Genomic DNA, 22,652 nt, shown 5'->3' with positions numbered 1-22,652 from the left:
GAGGCTTCCTCACATATCCCTAAAAGCCAATTTTCAGGATTTTCATTCTTTCTCTCAGAAGGGCTTAATTTCTAGCCCATGTTTCATTTTTATTGCTCATCGTTGGGTCCTCTCCAAATGTCCTTGAAACCAAGTTAGACTGTGAAGCTCAAAACTATGTTCGGAACTCCGATACTGACGCTTGTAATTGCTGAGTGTTTTGGGAGGATTACTTACAATTCCATTAAATGATGGAATGGCTGTTTATGCACCCAGGGTTTTGGTTCGGGCAGGCTTTCATTGCACAGACAGCAAGTTTCTTGTATAATAACATGTGACTTAGTTAAGAAGTCACCCAGCTGTTTTTATGAGCTTTGACTGTGTGTGACACATCATTCTTTATGTCACTGCTGCATTTCCTAAATTGTAGTTTGGCATAGAGAGAATGTCTGAGGTTAGCCACTGAGCCATGCATTCTTCAAATGCAAACAAAAGCCTGCTAGGTTCACAGAGCTCTTCAGGTCAAACAGTTTAGGAAAATTGCATGTATTAGTTACAATCGAATTTTAAGTTTGTCCTATACAGATTTTTAAGAATGGATGGAATCTGGGTGTGGTGGTGCATGCATGTAATCTCAGCACTCAGGAGGAAGCAGGATCACTGAGAGTTTGAGGCCAGCCTGGGCTATACAGTGACTCAAGGCCAGCCTGCAAGACATAGTGAGACTCTGTGTCCAAAACAAAACAATAGGTATGGAAATATTTACTTCTCAGTGGTCTCAAGAATGTAACTTATTTTTTTCTACAAAATCCAGACATGTTAAGGCCTGCCAATAACAAATCATAATAAAAACAAAAAAATGCCTACTAAAATGTAAAATAATGTGAAATTATTATAGCTTATGTTTTTGTTTACTACTTTGTTTACTATAACTATCAAATTTAAGTAAATTGTGATATTCCTTTTTTAGGATTCACATAACTCATTATTATTTTGGGAAAAGTAGAATGTATCTGTAATTGATTATATGTGCTTCTTATAGCATTCATACAACTTTAAAGTTCTTTCTTGGGCTTAAATTCTGTTAGTCTGAGAGAAATAATATTAAAGGTACAGAAACTTTTTACTTTTGATGTCTATTGATTGCTGGTAGATTAAACTTTTGTTAAAATATATTTGTGTTTTACATGAGTTATAAATTCAGAAACTGTGTGGGTTTATTTAATATTTATACTTAATATTTTAATTAACATAAGATATGTGTATCGCTTTATTATTATCTTCAAAGAGTATTTTTAGCAATTAAGTTACAAAAAAGCCCATATAAAATGAAGTGTAATGAGAAACTGTAATTCACTTGCAAACTTTCTAGCCTCAAATGTATACACCCTTTTGAAAGAGAAGAGACTGGGTTCTCATTTCTGAGGAAGAATGCATAGTTTCTCATTCATTTTGTTGAAGCGCAGGACAGAGCTTACACTCATGAGGTCCAGGGCTCCTAGCAGGAAGAGGAAGATGTGGCTCTGGCTTCTGTGTGACGTTCTTCCCTTAGGGATAAGACATGAAAAGTCATAATTCTAAGCGTATAATTAATCCTTTAAGGGTCCAGAGGAGGACAAAATCCCTGATGACAGATGAGAAGATAAGAAGAAATTTGGGCCATGGGATTACCAGAGGTAGATGTGTGGGGTGAGGGAAAACATCCCAGGAGTGAGCAAAAGTGATGAATTAAATTACGAGGTCCTGGAGCTCAGTTTATGGAGAGATGTCATGAACATCGTGAGACAACTGCTATACTAGAAACACACTGACAATTCTGTCTATCTATATCAAAAGTGGCAGGCAATATGACTTTCTCTGACACCCCTGGATATTACTCTGGATATTACTTAAGCCCCTGACAAAATTCCAGAGAACTGATGCACAATTTCTCCCACATCCCGATGGCTTAAATTCTTATAAAAGTCTATGGTTATTTAAAATAGTAGTTGGCTTCTCAAAAAATATGATATGGTCAGAAATGTATTATTTTTCTCTAGACTCCATTTGCCCACATTAAAACTCCCCTCTTTTAAGCAGGGCAGGTAATTGTTCAGATTTTAACTTTTTCAAGTTAGAGGCTACATCCAACTATTCATGTTCGTGCCTCACATGGTGCCTAAGACAGCACTGAGTGGTTCTTAGTGTTTGCTAATTGAATTATCAAGACCTTAAGTTGAAATATTTCAAAAAGTATTTTAGTTTTGTTAGAGAATTGTATAACTATTTGGATACTTGGGGCAATGAAGAGTTTCTTTTCACTGGCACATCAAAAGCAAAGTCTATTTTTTCTAACTCCTTTTCTAGATTTTTCACTACAGAAGAGAACAGAATAGCATACATTAAATTACCCAGTTTTCAGTATGCTGTTACCTAATGATCTTTCATTTTGAAACATTTTATGATTTTATGAAGTGCTTTTACTTTCTTATATTTCTGTTACTGCAGTAATCTCTGATGCAGTTATCGTGTCACCATTTTGTGGAGTAAAAGTTGAAGTTGAATTAGAGTTTATGTAAGTTCCAGAAAGAGTAAAGGGAACACGTAGATCTAGAAAGCATTCAGATCATCTCTCCCCCAAATCCAGAATTATGTCCTATTTTACTATGGCTAATGATGTGTAAATTATCTCTTCCTGAAATGTCTGTGTGCCGTCTACCAAGAGAGCAATGAAGAACCAGTGACCACTTAGCAATCATAACAATACAAACATCATCACAGAGTAATGAAATGAAGCTGTTCTATTTTGGTAATTACTTGGGCCAATGTAATTAGAATTGATGGATCCCCCCTGTCCCTGGAGTATAGGTTAGGATTTTGTTGTCTTTATTCAGTTTTTGTTCAGTGAATCCTATCTTGTAAGCTTGGACTGAGCTTCTTTCTGCTTGGAGAGGTTTGTATGAATGCGTCCATGGAGCATGCATTACCTACTTCCAGAGTATAGACAAGAAAGCAAGTAATTAACCTAAGTGCATAGCAAATGTTTTGCTTTTATAATTGTAGCAAATCTACAAACAGATAAGCATGAGCCAAGTGTATGAGAATTGAGAATTGACTGTAGTAATGCACATCTTTTGTCAGACTATTGCTTGAGAATAACTTCATAACAACTCGAGAGGTTGTTTTTGTGTGTTTATAGAACTCTCTATTTTACCAAATGTCATTAAATAGTCTGATCCACACTCCTAGACAGTCAAAGGAGAATAAATAATTATAATTTCAATGATACATTTAGAAATTTATATCAATGAAGGAAGAATAATTGTGCCAGTTAATAACTTGTTAGCTTATTATGATTCCAATTCTTTCAATTTAACTAAAGGCTAATCAGACAATAAACATGATAACCAAAGAAACCCTCCCCCCAAAACTGCTTTTTATTTTATGTGCCTCACATTAATAAATTATGTATACCTTGTCTATAATCTCACTTTAGTCAGCTGTTACATTTCCTAAAATACATTTGTTCCAGACTGAGTGACATATTAAAATTTTAAACTAAAAGAATAAAATATTCAAACAATTGATGAATTTCTTTCACCTTGCCTAGAGCTGACATTTGGAAATGATCGCAGTTTGGTTAGGATTTTAATTAAATTGGACAGTGTGTGGTGGATACTGTGCAGAGTTAACGTATGGTAGGGAGTTGGCCAAGTTATTTCCCTTAATTTGAAGCATCCCAACTCCCTCGCTCCCTCTCAGAGTCCTCCAGCTGCTTCCCTGCAGGCAGACCTCCTGCTTTCAGAGGTTAGCCCTTCACTTGTGGCCTAATCCTCTCTTCCCCACCCTCCCCTTGGGCCTTAATCCACCATGACCCACTTGTTCTTGAGTCTTCCATGTGCCTCTCCACAGCATCCTGGCTTCTTGGTCTACAAATACATGTTCAGTCCTTCCAGAATCATTTTCCCTTTACAAGCCACTCTACTCTGACTTCTCAAGGGGATGATGGCACTGACTTCTTTTACTTCCTCGTGTGTCCCTTGACCCATTCCAATCTGATTAGGTTTCTGGAACATTCTGGGAATTTCTCCTTCAAAGTGGCCAGTGACCACTTCAGTACCAGTGATCCCAATGCCTGTGACCTCGAACTGCCTTGGGAGCCCGTTTCTCTCTGGATACTACCTCTGTCCATACTTCCTGCCCACTGGAATCCTAGAAAGCTTAGCACACATTCTACTGTCCGCAAACAGTCCTCACTGATGTTCTCACTCAAATTCTTCTCATTCTTCATGATCTACTAACAAGTTTTCCATAATTTTTCCATAACTTCTCCATTCTGGCTCATGTCATCTAAGTGTCCCTACATTTCATTCATTTGAGGTTTCAGATGATGTCCTGTTCTCCACAAAGATGACACCATCAGGGTTTATCTTCCTTGAGCCTTTAGAACCTCAGCTCCTTCTTAAAGGCTACACGTGTTTCTTCTGGGAGCCCTGGGAGTCTGTCCATATGTTCATGTTTGGAAACAAGTGCATTTCTCGTTTTCTGATTTCCTTGTCAGCACATGTCCCGTCTCTTGCTGGAGCTTCTCTCTGTGAAAAGGTTACACCACAGATTCAGCAGCCTCTGCCCAGGCCTGCGCAGCCTTTGTCCTTCAGTTCCAGAGTTGTCCTGTCACTTATTACCTGATAAGCCTCATGTTTGTGTGTGTGTGTGTGTGTGTGTGTGCAGGTGCACACTGGAGGGCAGTTGCAGGGGTTCACTGTCCGTCTCTAACTGTCCTGAGCCCCGGGGTAGCATGGCTTGAACCCAGAGCCTCTGGGTGTTTGGTTTTAAATAGTTCTATCATCTCCTGACTCTCCTTCTGCAGGACGCAAAAGCTAGTCAGTGTGGATACCAGGTGAGCCTCCCTGTTATTCTCATGTTGCCGACCTCTCTTCTGATATACGCACGTTAAGAATATAAAATTATCTTTGCTTAAGAAGGCTGAGTAGAGGGCTGAGGATTTAGCTAAGTGGCTCTGCCACTTGCCTCACAAGTGTAAGATCCCAAGTTTGATCCCTGGTCCCCCCACCCCCGACCAGAAAAAGGCTACATAGAAAAAAATACTCTCGATATAGTGTCACTAATTTTTTAGGTTCAGCTTTGATGTCTGTGGCAAAAAAGAAGTATTGACAAAGCATTTCTTTCAATTCCCAAATAACATTGAACATGCCTTGAGAATTTAAGCATGAATAATGACACAATCACTGCCCTGGAGCTTTGGCGGGGGTGGGGGGGATATAGGCCAGCAATGAGCTATTGTGGAATGTGGTCACAATTTCCAGATATATGTATGGCACACTCTTGGAGAACAGATGAAGCTGGGAAAAGCTTCAGAAAAGAGAAGAAAAGTTGGGACTTGAAGCATAAGCAGACAGTTGAGGCAGGGGCCAGGGTGTGGCAGTCCTTTGAGGGAGACAGTGGTGGTTATGGGAGGCCAGGCCTTCCCAGGGATGCTGAGAAAACCTGAGGGGTCAGTGAACTCAGGGGGCAGAATGACTGGATGTGGAGAAGTCTGAAAATGTAGGCTGGCTTGTCGATCTGAGGGCTTTGAACTTTAATCATCTAAAAAGGGCCAGGTGTGGGAGTGATAGTGAACATTCTAGAAAAAAACAGCTGAGGATGTTTCCCTGGGGAAATCCATTTTAGTCTGCAGCCTTGCAACTGCTCCTGAAGCAGAAGCTCCTGGACCCCAGAAGGACGTGGCACAAGGGGGCCTCGTGAGGGGAGGATTGGGTTTGACCCAGGACATTTCCACCCTCCTTGGATAGGGAAGACCCGACAAAAAGAAACTTCCAGAGGGTCCTTATTCCTAAAGAGGGAATGTATTGGAAAAGGAGGGCTTCTTCTCAATAGGAAGTCATTTTACAGCTCCACAGTGAACAGGTGCTAATGAAAATAGGCGAAAGATAATTAGGTTGTCAGCCAAGCTGGGTCCTCCCATTAACAACCTTTCTAACTGAGTCCTCCACAACGGAACCAGTCCCCAGCCCAGGAGAAGGCATTTCAGACAAGCCCTCAGCAAGAGCCAAATTGCTTGCAATGTGACAGCTGATGGTGGATGTCAGCTGGGAAAGAAATGACTGGCTGTAAACCCCAAGCTTCTCTCCCTTGACTCTCAGGAAATGTAACTTGGATCGTATTTCTCTTCCTGGAAGATATTCAGCAAGTCATAGGCCCCATTGATACTTGTAAATACGGAAGTTCTGCATCAGCGTGGCCTTACACTTACTCAGAATGGAAGAATTAATTTGGAAGCCAGTTCTTGATATTTAAAAATAGATTTTTTCCATTTATCCATTTCATTTTAAAAGCAAAAAATAAGACAAATAAAATAAACAAAAGTCAGTCTTTTTAAATGTCATCTGGAAAACTTACTTTTGCTCTACCAAAATGGGCTTGGCTTCAAAGATTGCACTATTTTGTAGCCCATAATTGAACCTTTTATTACCCCAATACATATTGCACTTAGATTTGGGAACATCATCCACAAAATGAACTTTATCTAAAATAATTATGTCCTTGGGCTTGCTTTTCGGTTTGTGAGCATGGCGATGGTGGAAGTTGGTTCATCTTTGCTCTTTTTTAACGTCTACTCCTTCATGTTGTTCATTATATATTTATGTGAAAGAACAACAAAAAATGAGTAATCATGAATATTCATTCATAATCCTTTCTTATTCTGTAGTTTGATTTTAGCCTTTTTCGAATGTAAAATACGTATGGTACTTGGCACATTACAAACTGTAGTTCTTTTAGGGGTACTGGACAAACAGCAAATTGAACTTGCTGTACACTGAGATTGCTAATTTCTTAATACAATGGGAAGCAAAGAGAGTTATGAGCTTCAAAGTGACCTTCATTGTTCTTGACAACAAACCACCAGAGCCTAGTCAGGGGGAATACATTCAGCCTCCTCCCTGCTTCTCTCTTTCTATAAAATAACTATGTTAATAAATATTTGCATATACTTAAAATGAATAATTTACATTGCTCGCTACCTGGAAAAGAGGTAAAAAGCAAAGTGTGTTCTTAAGGCATTGCCCGTTGGTTTCTGGCTCACTGTACAGCCAAGAGCGGCCTCTGACTGTTCAGCTGACCCCCTTGTCCCGGGGACCAGGCACCGCACCTTCATAGCTTGGCTTTGCGCATAGTGGTGTCAGGCACGGGTTGCACAACCCTGAGGATGCATGGGGCGGAGTGCATGTGATGCGCATGTCCGGAAAGTGCTAACACCGGAACTACGCAAAGGGCTTTCTTCCTTTCCCTAATCCTTCGAGTCAGGCTTTTTTATAATTATTATTTTCACATTTAAAGAACTGCTCATCAAAAAAAAAACTCATCTTTTGAGCTAAATTACCATTCAGTTGGCTTTCTTCCCAAGGTATTATCTTCGGTAAGAAATATAGCACTCCTCATCAGGATATTTCATACCTTTCTTCCAATTACATACTAATTCGTATATTAAAATCTTCTTGTAAATTTCCCTACTTCCTGAAAATTGTGCTCATTTTAAAATAAATGCTTGGCAAAAACTCCAAATTATTTAAAGACATCATCCCCGAGGAATAAAAAATATTTCAGACTTTTCACTTTCTTTAGGATGTATATTTTTTCTAAAACCCAACAAATGGTTATCCCAATTGTAAAGATATTACTCTATGCTTTGCAATACTTCCTGATCTGTGCTCAAAATACCATTGGGGAAGGAACTGGAATAATCTACTTCAGAGGGATACTGGTCACCCGGGATATACAAATGTCATAATACTTTCCTTGGAGCCCAAAATATGATTTATTGTTGTTGATAATATAATGTAATAGTAAACATTTTATTTGTTTCTTAAAATGAATACATATTTATTTACATCCTGTCTATGCACAAAAAAATAGATTTTTTCTCTTCAAGGTCCCCACTGATTACTTTTAAGTCAGGTCAGTAATGATGAGGGAAATTTTATTCTTGACCAAGAGGATGCCGGCAACTTGATATACTGGAAAAAGTTGACCTTGGAATTAAGAGCCATGAGTTCAAGTCCCATCCTGACCTCTGTCTGGCAGAGAGATGATGGGGTATTTAAATTCTGTGGCTTTAATTTCTCATTTATTAACTGAGATGGTTGATCTAAATGACTGGCAAGGTTCCTTTCAGCTTTAGAAATATAGAACTACAGGAAATTCTTATGTGTGGTTTCTTATGACAGAAACATTTTGCAAGGACTGCAAGATTTCTGCTGAAGGACACTTAGTGAAATCATCTTTAAGCAATTGTTTTTTGGTTTTGTGTGTGTGCGTGGGTACAGCCTATAGAGATTTTAAGCTTTATTTTGAAAAACATGGATGTGTTTGTTCTTGGACTTTCTTTGTTTCCATGTTTTTGACTAACATGTTTTAGAATCACACAGGACTTGATTTTTTTCTTTCTGCTCTTTCCCAATTGAGTTAGATTTAGCAGTCTCAAAAGTCCTCAACTTTAAGGCATTATACAAGCTAATACAGACTTCACTCTGAATACAAGTGTACAACACCTGCTGGGACTGGTCATAGGCTTTCTGTGAATGAAACAGATTTTTATAAATGCTTCCTAGGTGTCATGTCATAATACCTGATTTACAGCCACAAGTCTGGTAGCACCCGTTTTCATGGAAATCATTTTCTAGGAGTTGGAAACAGGCAATAAATGTATAAAGCAATAAATTCTTTGAAACTCAAGAGAGTTACAAGTCTATGAAGAAAATAGAGTGAGGTAATGTGTTAGCTATGGACTGGGGTCCGTGATTTCAAAGGAAATGATATCTGAACTGAGCCATGAGTGATGGGAAGAATCCGTCTAAATGGAGACCTCTGGGGAAACCATCCAAGGAGAGGAAGAGGAAGTCCAAAGGCCAAAGATCTCAACAAGCCTGGCGAGTTCAAGAAACAAAAGCCTGGTCATTGCGACTGGAGCCTGTGTACTGTGCAGGGGAGCGAGAATAGGAGATGACTTGGCAGAAACAGGATCACATCACGTCCATGAGATGCAGGCAGGGATGGATCTTTTATTCCAGGAAATCTGGAAAACAGTTAAAAGTTTATAAGCAGCGGAGGGACCAGGTCTGACTTTAAAAGCCCATCCTACCTGCTCTGTTCAGCCTGGACTGTAAGGGACAAGGAGAACAATAAGGACACTGTGACAGGAGTCCCAGGGAGAAACGAGGACAACATGGACTAGGGTGGTGATAGAGACAGAGAACTAAGGTGTATTTTTGGCGATAGAATACAACTTGGCCCTGGATGGGGAGGGTCAAGGAAAGGCAAGAATCACGAGTGATTTCTAGGGACCTGGCTTGAGCACCCAGGCGAATGGCTGTCTCTGCTAGGTTGGAAGCCCTGGAGAGGGAGGTGTTTGGGCAGGAAAATAAAAAAGGTTCAATGCCAGTAAGTTAATAAGAGATGCCTTTAACCTCCCATCAAGAGGACCAGTGGGGTCTTAGGTGTGTGAGCCCAGAGCCCAGGCACGGGAACTAGACAAGGTTGTCCAGGCTGCCGCTCCCTCTGGGCTCCCCTCCTTTTTGGGGCTCTCCTCCCCAACTCCCAGTACCTTCCTGTGATACTGCTACTGCCCAGGTCTCAGGTCTGGGCATCTCCTCTTGGCTTGGCGGACTTGGGAGGTTTTCCCGCTCTGGATCTACTGTTCCCTTCTCCAAGCTTCCTCAGTTATCCTTTTCCCTTAACGCTCATCTCTGCCGATGTCTGCCATGTGCTTCCCAAGGTGAGACCTGCTTATTGGACGGCTTGTGTGATGGTTTGGGAGGAATATTTTAATCTTGACAGAGCTCGTGTTTTATAAACACAGTGTTTTCCAGGGAGGAAGGAGTGTTAATAGAAGTTGCTGGGTTAGCGAAAGCACTTCATAATCAGGCGGATGTTGGGATCTTCCAGCACTTTTGGGGTTCATGTTCTCCATCCAGAGACCATGGATGTGCACTCCTCTCTGACAACAACTCTACATATATGGAATTATTAAATACCTCTCCATCTCAGGCCAGGATATTCCGGAAACCTTTTAGACTTCATCATTTAATTTGTGTTTCCTAGTGGATTTAGATAAATTCTGACTGAGAAAAGGTATTTTATTAATCACATCAGAAAGAAAACCTAAAGAATATAGCTACTAAAATAATACAAATTCCACATTCCATTCTGAAAGTTCTGTACAATGAATTCATTAATTATTAAGGAGATGTTCATTTTTATACAGTTCCACATATGAAGGCTCTATAGTATTTGGTAGTTAGCCTTTTGTATTTTAAAAATGTGAAGCAAATAATAGCATAGGTACATTTCCATTTAAAGTTTCTCCATCTTCTAATGCTTCAGTGTTTTCTCAGTGTAAAGTAGGAACTATACACTTCTGTGACTAATACACCATCTCCCACAATAGAAAACAATTAGTATTTGTTAGTCTCCTTATCAGTTTTAAAAGAACTTGCTTCATCACACCATACAGAGACACTTGGGCTTTTAGGGGAGGGTCCCAAGGAAAGGAGTCTGTGTTAATTCTCTCTCATCTGCTCTTGAAGGATGGAGGGTGAACTCATGGGTTACATCAGAGATCAGGGCGATCATTCTTCACAAATGGAAATAACTGGACTTTAAAAATCGATCACTAAAAAGAAGTTCACATGCCTTGTAAAAATAGAGAAAGTATAGGAAATATAAAGATGAAAAAGACCTCTCTTGATTCTAACACCAAAAGGGAAGCATGTGATCTTAAGATTTTTATGAAATTACTTTTTGGGGGGTCCAAGCCTCACTCTCAGATCTGGACATCTTGCTTCCATAACTGCTCATTTCAGGGATACCCTGCCATTGCCCCTGCAATTCAATACCATGTTCTTTTACTTTATGAATGAATAGAGGGCACCTGTGGGTAAAGAACATCAGAGAGCAGTTGAAAACTACATTTTAGAGTTTTTCAACACTGAAGTAAATCACAAGTTTGGGGTATGCTTTGCGCATTACAAGCCCTCAGAGACATAGCTGCTGTCCTGCTCCATCCCTGCTGTTAGCAGCCAGTATAAGGTGGACACCACTGCTAACCAGTTTCCCTTGCATAACCTGGAACAACTCTGGATAACCCGGAACAACTTTGGGTCAGGACTGTCTGGCTCTTATCGAATTTTAAAAACATTTACTTCCTATCCAATTTGGTATACTTTTGTTCTCACCTGTCCATGACTACTTAGTGACTTTCATTAGTGTGTAGAAAGTAGACAGTGGAGAGTAAATTATTAATTATATGCAAACTTCAAGTCTGCCTGGGCTCTTCTAATGTAGGTTAGTATTAACATATACAGATGACTTTTCATTTATAACATTACATTCTATGCAGTGTGTATGAAAAGGAAACAGGGCAGAAATTGTCCATTTGAGAATTTCTAGCCTGCTACTCATATGCACGAGTTCAGTAAGTATCAACAGTACTTTTCTTAATGGGAGTATAACTGACTAAGCAATGGATAAGGTTTCTCATAGGAAATTACACTCCATTCAAAAACATGTGAGCATGGGTATCTTGGACATAGCAAGCTGTCATTATATCTCTCTGGTAACAAACCAGTAATCCAATATGGTCTCTTTTATAATAGAAACTTTGGCACGACCCAAAGAAATGATTATGTGTCACATTGTGTGTTTGGACCTGTGTGGTTATAAACAGAAGCATAGCTGGGAAGAGTAGATATTTTTTAGCATTTTCTTTTTAAAAGCCAGCACTTTTTCTTCAAAAATTAATCTCAGCAAGCAAAATCATTTTGATCTTGGAAGCCAAATGTAAATTTCCGAAAGGGAAATATAGTACCTATAAGAACTTTCATCCATTAGGAACTTAGATCAAAAAAATTTTTTTCCTTTGAAAATAATTTTAATGTACATTTAAGAGCATAATTGTTACCTATTTATATTCATTATCTTTTGTTATTTTCATCACAGGAGAAACTGGGATGCAAAATATTTTAAAATTTTAAGTTAAATTATGAATTACTAAAAAATAATTACATATAGGTTTTATTTTTGAAGTAGTAATATATCATCTTTTATTTCTTTTATTTGCTGGATCACTCATTCATCCAACACATAGAATGCCCTGTTAGCACTGAATTTAGGCCTTGTGTGTGAGCAAAGACGTAGTAAATACTCTCTGCTTTCACAGAGTTTGCAATCTCAACCAGAGATGGGGCAGGTGTCTGCATGGACAGAATCTTAAGTAGAAAACGAAGAGAAAGTTGTTTTCACCATTTTTTTGGCTTTGTTACAAACCACTACAAAATGTAGAGTCTTAAAATGACATTTTTCCTGAAGGATATCAGAAATGTACTGTTCTGTAAAAGGAATAAGAACCCAGAAATTGTCAGTATTTGCAGAATACTCTATTTTCAGAAGCCTGTAAATGAACCAAGAGCTTTTAATAATAACTGTCATGAACCTTTCCTCAAGAAGAGCCCTGGGGCCCGGGATTTAGCTCGGTGGCGCCACCACCGGCCTCGCGAGTGCAAGGACCCGAGTTCGATCTCGGGTACCAAAACAGCAACAACTAAAGGAGAACTTTGAGTGCAAGACCAGCAAGCTCTGAGTCACCTCACCTTGACTTTTTGGCCCCTTGCTCCCCAACATGGCGATAAAAGGGAAAACTGGCCCCGTAGCAGCCAGTGGAGGAGGAAGGAGGGCTTGGGGTCCTAGCAAAGCTCCATTCGCAGAGGACCATCATTATTTAACCAAACTGCTCTTCTCCTGGAAATGCCTTTGTATTACCTGATCAGAGCCTGCTCAGGAAGAACAGCTTCTGTCTCCCAGCATTAGCTGAAGAAGAATCAGTGGCAAGTGTTTCTCATCGCACTTGCCTTAGACAGCAATTACAGTGGGGCAACCAGGCAGTGGAACCAAAAACCTTAAAAGGAAATGTCCATAGGACATTCACCATATCTGGGAAAAAAATCCAGACAACTATTTGGATTCACAGGGATGTTTGGAAACCCAATAAAGATCTGAAAAGGGCTAAGAGCTTAGCTCTGGCCAACCTTCAGACTCAAAATGCAGATATTGAGGGCTAAGAGTTGCTGTACACGGCAGGGAGGAAGAAAGGTCAAAGTCATTAACTATGGAACCATTAGTTGACTACCAAAGCCACTGGGCAGAGACCTGTGGCTGTGCGTGATGAGGACTACACACTTTGCAGAGTTTTTCAGGACAGTATGCAAACAGCAGTAACCATGACAACAAAAATAATAAACATCACCAACATAAACCATTGGTGGTTGGAAAGATTGATTTCTCAGTTTTTACATGGTATTAAAAATATCTTCTTATCCCTTAAAAATTACAACATATGCAAGAAACAAAATTTTAAAATATGCGAAATAACAAGACATGCAGAAACGCTCATAGAGAAAAGTGTTGTGGGTAGAAACTCCTCTTGAAGACACCTAGACAGAATATTGTCTTGCTGAAGACCTAAGTATTTCAAATATATCCATATAACTAAAGGAAATGTTAATGAGCTAAACAAAAGTATAAGGATAATGTCTCATCAAATGGAGCATATCAATAAAGAGATAGAATGTATTATAAAAATCAAAATTTGAAAAATTTCAAAAAGCATAATTTGAAAAGCAAAATTTGTAAAGTATAAAATGAAAAGAAAAATTTTAGGAAGTGCCCAAAAACAGATTTGAAGTTGGAGAATAAAGCATCAGAGGATTTAAAGATAGGTCAGTAGAGATGGCTCTGTCTGGGGGTAGGAAAAAAAAGAAATAAAGCGAACTCTCAAAACCCACAGGACTCCAGGCATGTCAGGATATCCCTGTCAGAAATTCCAGGAGGAAAGGAGAGAGAAATAAGGACAAAAATAATATTTGAAGAAATAATTATTGCAGTGTCTCTAAATTCAGTGAAAATCATTCACCTATATTTCATTCAAGAAGTTCAGTGGTATTCGAAGAAGAATACATTTTCAGGGATCTGTACCTACCACATAAGAAGCAAAGCGCCAAGAGCAAAGATGGAAATAATCTCCCAGCAGCAAGGGAGGAGTGGCTCATCGATGCAAGGGATTTTCAATGTAATTAGGCTGGTTTTTCATCTGAAACTAGGAGATCAGATTGCAGGGAGGAGACAGTGTTCTGAAGGAAAAAGACTGTCAGTCAGGGATCTTGTATCCAGCGAAAGATTCCTTCAGATGTGAAGGCAGAAGCAAGGATAAGCTAAAGCAGAGAAAACCCGACTAGCAGATCTGCTCTACAAGAAATACTAAAGGAATTCATTCAGCTGAATGGAGAGAAACTAGAGAGGATCTCACACATGCAAAGAGCACCAGTAAAGCTAACTGGATAGACAGAGATGAGAAGAGGAAATTTTTGTTTGTAACTCTTTTATTATCCTATTAGATTTGAAATGCCCTGCATAACTGCATACATATATAGATACACACATTAATAATTATAAACTCGTGTTGATAGGCATAAAAGGAGAGGCATTGTATAAGACAACTGGCATTAATCTGGACTGCACTGTTGTAAATTTAATTATGATCCTCATGGCAACCACTAAAAAAAAATCTAAAGAGTATAGTTTTTAAAAAGGAATTATAATGCCCTAGAAAATATCTATTTAATACAAAAGGGCAGTAATGAATGAACAGAAAAAAACACAAAAAGCATTTACAAAATGAATAACAACATGACAAACATAAAGCCTGTCTTAGTCCTTATATATAAATACTGAACATTTTTAAAAGAAAAATACTTGTAGAAGAGATGAGAAAACACGATCCAACTATACACTACCTAAAATGACACATTTCAGATTCAAAATGGAGTTAAAGAGGATTAGTTAAAAGCAAAAAAATGCATATGTCATGAAAACTGAAAAGGGAAGATAGCCAAAGTAGGAACATTAAATATCAGACAAAACAAACTCTAAGGAAAGGATAAGGACAAAAGGAAAAGCAGTTTTATAGTGAAAAAGTATACATCCATCCAGAAGAGAGAACAGTGAAGCACAAATGCACCCAACAGCAGAATCTAAAATACAGGAAACAAAAAAAATGGACAGAACTGAAGATACAAATAGACAACACTACATGGAATAAGACACACAAGCTTAAATATTGCATGGTTTCTCTCATACGAGAAACTCAAAGTATATGTAGCCCAATAAAGAGCAAAATGGAAGCTAGATAAGAAAGTAGGGAGAGGTTCAGATGGTTCCCCAACTTACTATGCAATCGTTTCAAAAATATTTTAATATATATGCTAATTTGTTTCATTGCAACTACTGGTTTCTCTCAGTTCAGTGAAAAGAAAGTTTTGTGCTAATAACTGTTTGTTTCTTCTTTGCAAAAGGCAGTCTTTTTTGTCCATGTCTTTACTGAATAATTACTTGGAAGATAATCAGTGTATTAACTATGTTACTCTCTTATTTTGATATGAAATTTTGTTTTATTTTTTCATAAAATAAAAATATGCTTTCTCAAAATAATAAAAGCTATCTACAACAAAAGTTCAACAATACCAAGCTCAAATATTAATATTTATATTGAGGCAGTATCCAATATAAAAATTATAGAACTTCATGTAAAAGACAAAGGAAATAAAAGATTTCAAAAATCAGAATATTCTACCCAACAACAGCAGAATACACATTCTTCACAAGCGCAGGGCGAACCTGGTGCAGGACAGGTTATCAAAGAAGCCTTAGAAAATTTAAAAGTGTTGAAATCATACTAAGTATGTTCTTCAACAGAATGAATTTAGAAATCAGTAAAGAAAATTTGGAAATATACAAATATGTGCAAGTTAAATACTCAGTGGATCATGCAATATTTTAGGGTGCATGAAAATGAAAGTATCATATAGTAAAACTTATAGGATACAGCTAAATGAAGTCTTGGAAGGAAATTTAAAACTAATAATTCATAAAGTAATCAAAGCAGTATGGTACTGGCATAGTGGACATATATACCAATGAAATAAAATTGAAACTCAAAAAATAAAATCCTGTACCTAAAATAGATTTTTTACAGGGTGCCAAAATCATATTATGGGGTCTCTTCAGTAAGTGATACTGGAACAACTGGATATCCACATGTAAAAGAAATAGTTTGGATCCAGACATAATTCTATATATAATAACTAACTCAAAATTGACCAAAGACCTGGATTTAAGAGCTAAACCTATGAACTTCAAGAAAAAATATAGGAATAAATATTTGGCCTGGTTTTGGTCATATGAGACAAAAAAAAAGGCAAAAAAGAAAAGATAGATAAATTACCCCTTATCAAAATTAGGAACTTCTGTTCACTGAAAGACAGTTCTTTTTGATTTATAGCAAGAATGTTGAAAGACAACCTATAGAATGGAAGAAAATATTTGCAAATCGTGTCTGATAAGGGTCTAGTATTCACAATACACACATTCTATGAAAAGCTCCTATAACTAAACAACAAAAAAGATGAACTCTTGAAAATATGCGCAACATCATTAGCATTTAGTCCATTCAGAGTGTTTTCAACCACCACAAGAAGTCACACGGTTTGTGACTCCATTCCCATGAAATATACAGAATAAATACATCTATAGAACAAACATAACTTGGTTCTTGGTAAGAGGATACGGAAGGTCAGTTTAATGTGTATGCAGTTTTTCTATGGAGTGATGGGAATGCAGTTGTAGTAGTTAAAAGTAAGAATTTTATGATGCGACAATTATCTCTCACTTGTCTTTTGACACTGGGGTCTGAACCCAGGGCCTAAGTCCCTGGTCCTCTACATTGGGCTTGAATTGCAATCCTCATCTCCCAGCCTCTCAGAGTACTGGGGTAGGCATGAACCAGCACACCTAACTTTACCTCAATAGTTCTTTAAAGTGAGTGTTTCTGCACTGCATATTAGTGCTTTCTCCAGGTGGCTGACTTGGACTTCTCCCATATCACAATTGTGAGAAAAACAAAACAAAACAAACAAAAAATCCACCACATTATTTAAGGCCTCGTGGAAGAATTTTTTTATTTTTTGCACCAGGGATCAAACTCCAGACTTTGCTTATGAAAAATCTGAATTGCCAAAATTTAAGACTCTAAACTTTTAAGATTACAGATATCTAGATTTTTTTTTCTTCTGAAAATACAGGATGGGCTGGCAACGCTGGTCACACATTCCCACATGGTAACAGTTGGCTGGTTCCACATAGCAGCTGCCCTGTAGATGGGCCGGGCTCTCGGTTTCTCACAGTCCACACATGTGTCCTCAGTGTGAGGGCCTGCTAATATTAACTCACTTGCTTATTTGTTTCTTATAAAAGTGCTAAGAGGGAAGTGAAAATTTCTTGCATGCACATTTCTATCCAAGATGGAAAAACCAAATCTAAGAGGGCCATGTGTTTTTAATCTCAAAAAATTATGCTAGACTCTGTCCACTTAGTGATTTACTTAGTATTTAGTGAGTACCTACCTTGGGCCGGCACTGCTGTAGATGCTGGCAAGTAGTTTAGACAATGGAGCTCAAGTGCTTACACATTCCAGGTTTCTTAGCTGCTCCCCCTGGCTACTGTGGCTGTAAATCGTGGTTCATAGGAATGAAGAAAAGATGCTGCAGTGTTCAAACCTGAAGCAGGAGTGGAGGGGGTGAAGGCTGAGAGGCGGCTGACGGATGCACTGACTGGGAATGTTATTAGAACGCAGGAAGGGAGGAGTGCGATGAGATGCAGGCAGTCAGGGTTCCTTCACACCACTGGAAAGGGTGGGAACATAACGGGAACAGCGAGGCCAGAGGAAGTTCTGTTCGATGTATAGGATGGGGGAGATGTGTATACATTCGTAAATCAAGACAAGGCACCTTTGGAAAGGGACAGATTCAGGGTTTCAGAGAAAGTTTAATGCTCTAAAATGCAAACAGTACTGTGGGAAGGGATGAATGACAGAGAAAGATGAGAATATGTTCTAGGAGACAGAAAATAACTGGAGGACCAATAACTGACTCCACACATAGGAAGAGGCTAGAACTTCAGAGTTTCAGGTGGGAGAATGTTGGTGAGAGGTGATTCTGTCTACTGTACAGGACTTCGGAGTTAGGAGGACCCAGGCTATGCCAAAGCTGGCGAGGAGTGTGTGGTGAACATGAGACTCTGAGGCCCCAGGTTCCCACCTTTTCCATGCAACCAGACAGGAGGAGGGAGACTTACTATCTAGAGAAGTCTAGCCAGATATCTCTGCAATGAAAAATCTAGACTGAGGGTACACAGAGGAGTCACAGAGGCAGCTATGAGGTGTGACACCAAAAGTCAAGAGTCAAAAGTAAAATTCTGTAGCGAATTGTGACTCCCACACCCACCTGCTTCTGGCATGCCCCTAGCCGGGTGGATACCACTCACCTACCGAGTGGGGAATAGGATTCTTCCTTGGATAAACCGCGGCTCTCTACAGAATGTTCACCCTATATTAACATTTGAGGGCCTCACAGTGACATGTTCCTTCCAGTCATGCCATGGAGTGAAGCTCGCTTGTAGATTGGGTGTCAGCACTTAAAGTGTTTACAGTTACAGTTTCATCACTTCCTCTCCAACCCAAATGAGCTACCGCATATCACTGCAAAGTAGCGTATAGCCCCTGTCACGGAAGACAGAATCAAACTGTCAACAGCAAAAGCTAATCGGGACGCAGTAGAGACTTTCAGAGATGCAGAGATAAACATTAAAAATCACAAGCAGTTCATAGTAAAGTCAGATTAAAAATATTAAATTCAGGATAGTGATTAAAATTCTAAATTCAGGATATTTTGAAAAGAAGAACAAAACAATCTTGGAGATGTACATCTATATCTTAAATATCAATACATGCATAGCTATAGATAGATATGTAAAACAAAAATCAATTGATGTTGATTACAAGGATTGGAAAATCAGAGGAATAGCCCCAAAAGTAGAATAAATGTTATAAAAAATACGAGAGAAAGGGTAAGAACATTAGGTAGTTAATACGGGAGTTAAACAGTTATCCAAAAAAAGTTCTTAAAAAGGGAGAGAAGAGTAAATAATACAGAGAAAACAAAGTATTTTTAGCAATGTACATCCCATTTCTGCAGACGTTTACGGTAGAGTAAAGGAAGGAATTATGCCAGGCATAGTAGCATTATCAAATCCCGGAACATGTGAGGTAACAGTTGGCCCCTCAGAGTTCCAGGATGGCGAGCACAGACAGCACACTGAAGCCACGTGGAGCCACAGCTATGGTGGCACGTGGTGGGGGAACTGCTGCGGGGCTCGCAAATCCCTCAGAGTAGTTTTGCTGTCACTGACTAGTTCAGAATTCCCGTTTGGAAGTGGATGGTGGGTGTCATCCCTCACCTCTCTGTGCTCCCACCTTTCAGGATTACAGCTTGTCCCAAGGAGAAATGCCAGGCAGTAAATTCTGGGTTTTGTTTTGCTTGAATAAAGGACATTACTTAAACCAATAGATACAGGAATTGTCACTATAACTTGCTTTGATGTTAGTGACATTCCAGAGAAAAATCTCATTTTGATGGAATTGATAAAGAGTTCTTTGCTACTTGCTTACTTATTACATAATGATGCAGTTGCAATAAAGTGTGTTTTCTCTTTTTAATAAATCCTCTGGGAAGAAGGCAAGACTAGAGTGCGTCTAGGTATATTTATAGTTTATACACACCCATTTGCCCTTAGAAAGGTGAAAACACTGCAAGTCAGAAAATGTATTTGATATATTGAATCACACACATGGGAATGGACACACAGTAACTGTGGGGCACCTGTTGCTTACTCTCCCAGTCATGAGCTGCCCAGGGCTGCAGCTCCTGCTACAACCTGGTACCTAGCAGAGTAGAGGACATTGCTGACTCTAGCCCCAAAAAGATCAAAATTCAGAGTCGAGTAGCGTCTACCAACTGCGTATCATTTTCACACCAGTGTTAAATCAGCCCTCTCTACACACACATGCATGTACGCATGTGCACTTTAATACAAAACTAAACAAGAACTTGAGATAAGCTCAGCTTTTTCGTTTTTTTTTTCCTGATTTCTGTATCACATGTGTCTTCGACACAAACAGTAAAAAGAAAATTTCAGTATTTGCCATGATAGCTTGGTTCTCCATTTCATTAGTTGTGTGTTAGGTTCAGTAGAGCAGAGAATAAAATTCAAAGATAATAATTACTGTTTTGTTTGATGGCATTTTACTTATATTTAACAGCTTGTACCTATGTATGTCCTCAAAGAGATTCTTACTATTGTGCATGTGTTTATGAAAAGCAGGGTTTCTGCCCTGCAGAATTTTTACATTCAATGAGACTAAATTTTAAAGTCAGTTTAAATAAGCATCCTCATTTTCTAACGAAAATTAAATCCATCTTTGTTCTCTGTGAATTTTTTTCTGATTTTCTTCATGATTTTAGCAAAACCAAACTTTTGCAACATGACTGAGGTAGAAGGATATTTGGATTGGCTCTTGGCTTTTCTCTGCTACCTAGAAATATTCTTAAATTTTTTGTAGGAATCAAAAGTAAAGATAAATCTCCTTGCTGTATTTAGTCTCATCTTAAACCAGTCCTAGGAAATCAGTGTTAGCAACTTGCTTACAAGTATTTAATTTGATAGAAGTTCTTTGCTGGGGATACAGCTCAGTGGCACTGTGCCTGCCTTGCAAGTGCAAGTTCAGCACCTGGTACCAAAAAAAAAAAAAAAAGTTATTTGAAAATTATGCATTTATTATTAAGTATCTTTGAAGTTCTCTATACTTCTTTCTACTAGTAAAATCAAGAAATATTATTTATGTCGTGATAAATTATAACTGTTTCTCAGACTGCAGTGATTTCTAAGATTTCTCCTCTGTTGAAACATCTTCAATAGGAGAACATCACAACCTAATACCATAGCCTCTCTACTTGTCTTCGTATTCCCCAGACTTCAACCCACCATACCAGATGGTTAAAAATAGTAACGGAATGAGAATATATGGTAACTTCCATAGTTCCAGTAGGTAAATTACTGTCAAAATGAATAATGAATTATAAGCTGATGACAATAAATATGGTGGCGATTCCATGCTACATGGAACTGCATGCCCACATTCTCTTTCCTTGCCATCTGTAGTCTTCCCACAATACTCTGTTCTTTATTCCCACAGTAAGGTATTTCCCAAAGGTCTTCCAGAGGAATTTTCCATAGCAGCCACTTTTCGTGTACGACGAAACACCAAGAAGGAACGGTGGCTTCTGTGGCAGGTGTTAAACCAGCAGAATGTGCCCCAGGTAAGACACCACAAGAGTTGTGCTTAGCCATTCCCTTTGTGCCACCCGGCCAGGTGAGTCTTGGAACTGCATGCCCCCACCTGGGAATCGATCTGCTACACGAATATTCTATCTTTCAGATAAATTGCTAATAGGGAGATGCAAGTGTTATAATTAAGATGATCTTGCTGAGATCTATGGGAGTCTGGTGGGTGAGAGAGTTATTTGTCTTTTTAACTTCAAGATTCATATTCTGTCTGAAGATCCTGGGACTATTTCATTCACAGTCTCCACCTACTAGTAGCTTTTAACCTCCTGTCAACTTTGATGTTAAATATTCTTTCTAGAGAGGCTCATTGTTTCACCTGACAATCCTTGGTGAATGAAGGGGTGAGACTTACATGTTTATTACATCAATAACAAACTATGGAACACCATATAAGAGATTTAAAGAACGGAACTTTTCTTAAGGAGCATAAAGTGTTAGGGGAAGACATTCTTAGCAGAACAGTCTAACAGCACGATGAAGTGGCACTGGGTGGGGACTGTCAGAACACAGAAAGGGATCCCATGAAAGACAGCAGGAATCCAGGAAAGCTTGGCTGAGAAATGGCATTGGGAAAGAAATGGCGATGAAAAGAAGGCAAGGAGAAGCCCCAGGGATCTCCGGATTACTTCTGAACATCATGCATTTGTGTCTATTTTTATACATTTTCATTGAAATGCTTTTAATATTGCCAATCATTTTATCTGTTCACACAGTGATGATTTTATAATAGGAAGATGAATTGAACTAAAAGTGTATATCAAATATATTTGGTTAAGGAAGCTGATCTCCGTTCCCTGCAAAAAGAAACAACATTTTCTTATTTTAAGTTGGTAACCTTTAATTCTTCTTTTACTTTATCCTATTATTTTTTGAGACAGGGTCTTGCTATGTAGTTCAAGCTGGCCTTGAACTCGCTTGTGTGGCCCAGGCTGGCCTCAAACTCATGGCGATCCTCCTGCCTCAGCCTCCTGGGTTCTGAGATTATAGGTGTGCATCATCATGCCCAGCTGTAACCTTGGATTCTTGAGTTACTCTTACAGAACAATAATTCATATATAAATTTATGTTTTTATATAAATTAATTTATATAGTATCCTTAAAATTGTAAAATACATATTTATAATTTATTAATATAAAATATGTTAAGTAATGATACAATTATATAAAGTAATTAAATATAGTCTTTTGGTGGGTACTGGGGATCGAACTCAGGTCCTTGTGCTTGTGAAGCAGGAGCTGGAACCACTGAGCTAAATCCCTGGCCCTAAATATGGTCGTACACATATGCATGTTCTCAGACCCTCTCTCAGGTAGGGTCTATTGCGTTC

The 22,652-nt window shown here is 38.6% G+C and overlaps 1 protein-coding gene across 2 annotated transcripts in view; it reads left to right on the top strand.

Annotated features, from left to right (window-relative positions):
- Col19a1 (collagen type XIX alpha 1 chain) overlaps positions 1 to 22,652 on the top strand; it is a 296,825-nt gene that overhangs the window by 29,000 nt on the left and 245,173 nt on the right. For both annotated transcript variants that reach the window (XM_033756533.1, XM_033756532.1), the window contains exon 5: positions 21,173 to 21,296. In XM_033756533.1, the coding sequence (XP_033612424.1) occupies positions 21,173 to 21,296 (124 nt within the window). The remainder of the gene's footprint in view (positions 1 to 21,172; positions 21,297 to 22,652) is intronic.

The sequence above is a fragment of the Fukomys damarensis genome, unplaced genomic scaffold, assembly GCF_012274545.1.
Source record: "Fukomys damarensis isolate Sample0158 unplaced genomic scaffold, DMR_v1.0_HiC HiC_scaffold_27, whole genome shotgun sequence".
Classification (NCBI taxonomy): Eukaryota; Metazoa; Chordata; class Mammalia; order Rodentia; family Bathyergidae; genus Fukomys; species Fukomys damarensis.
The sequence above is the reverse complement of the archived record's forward strand: the minus strand, read 5'-3'. Positions and strand labels throughout refer to the sequence as shown.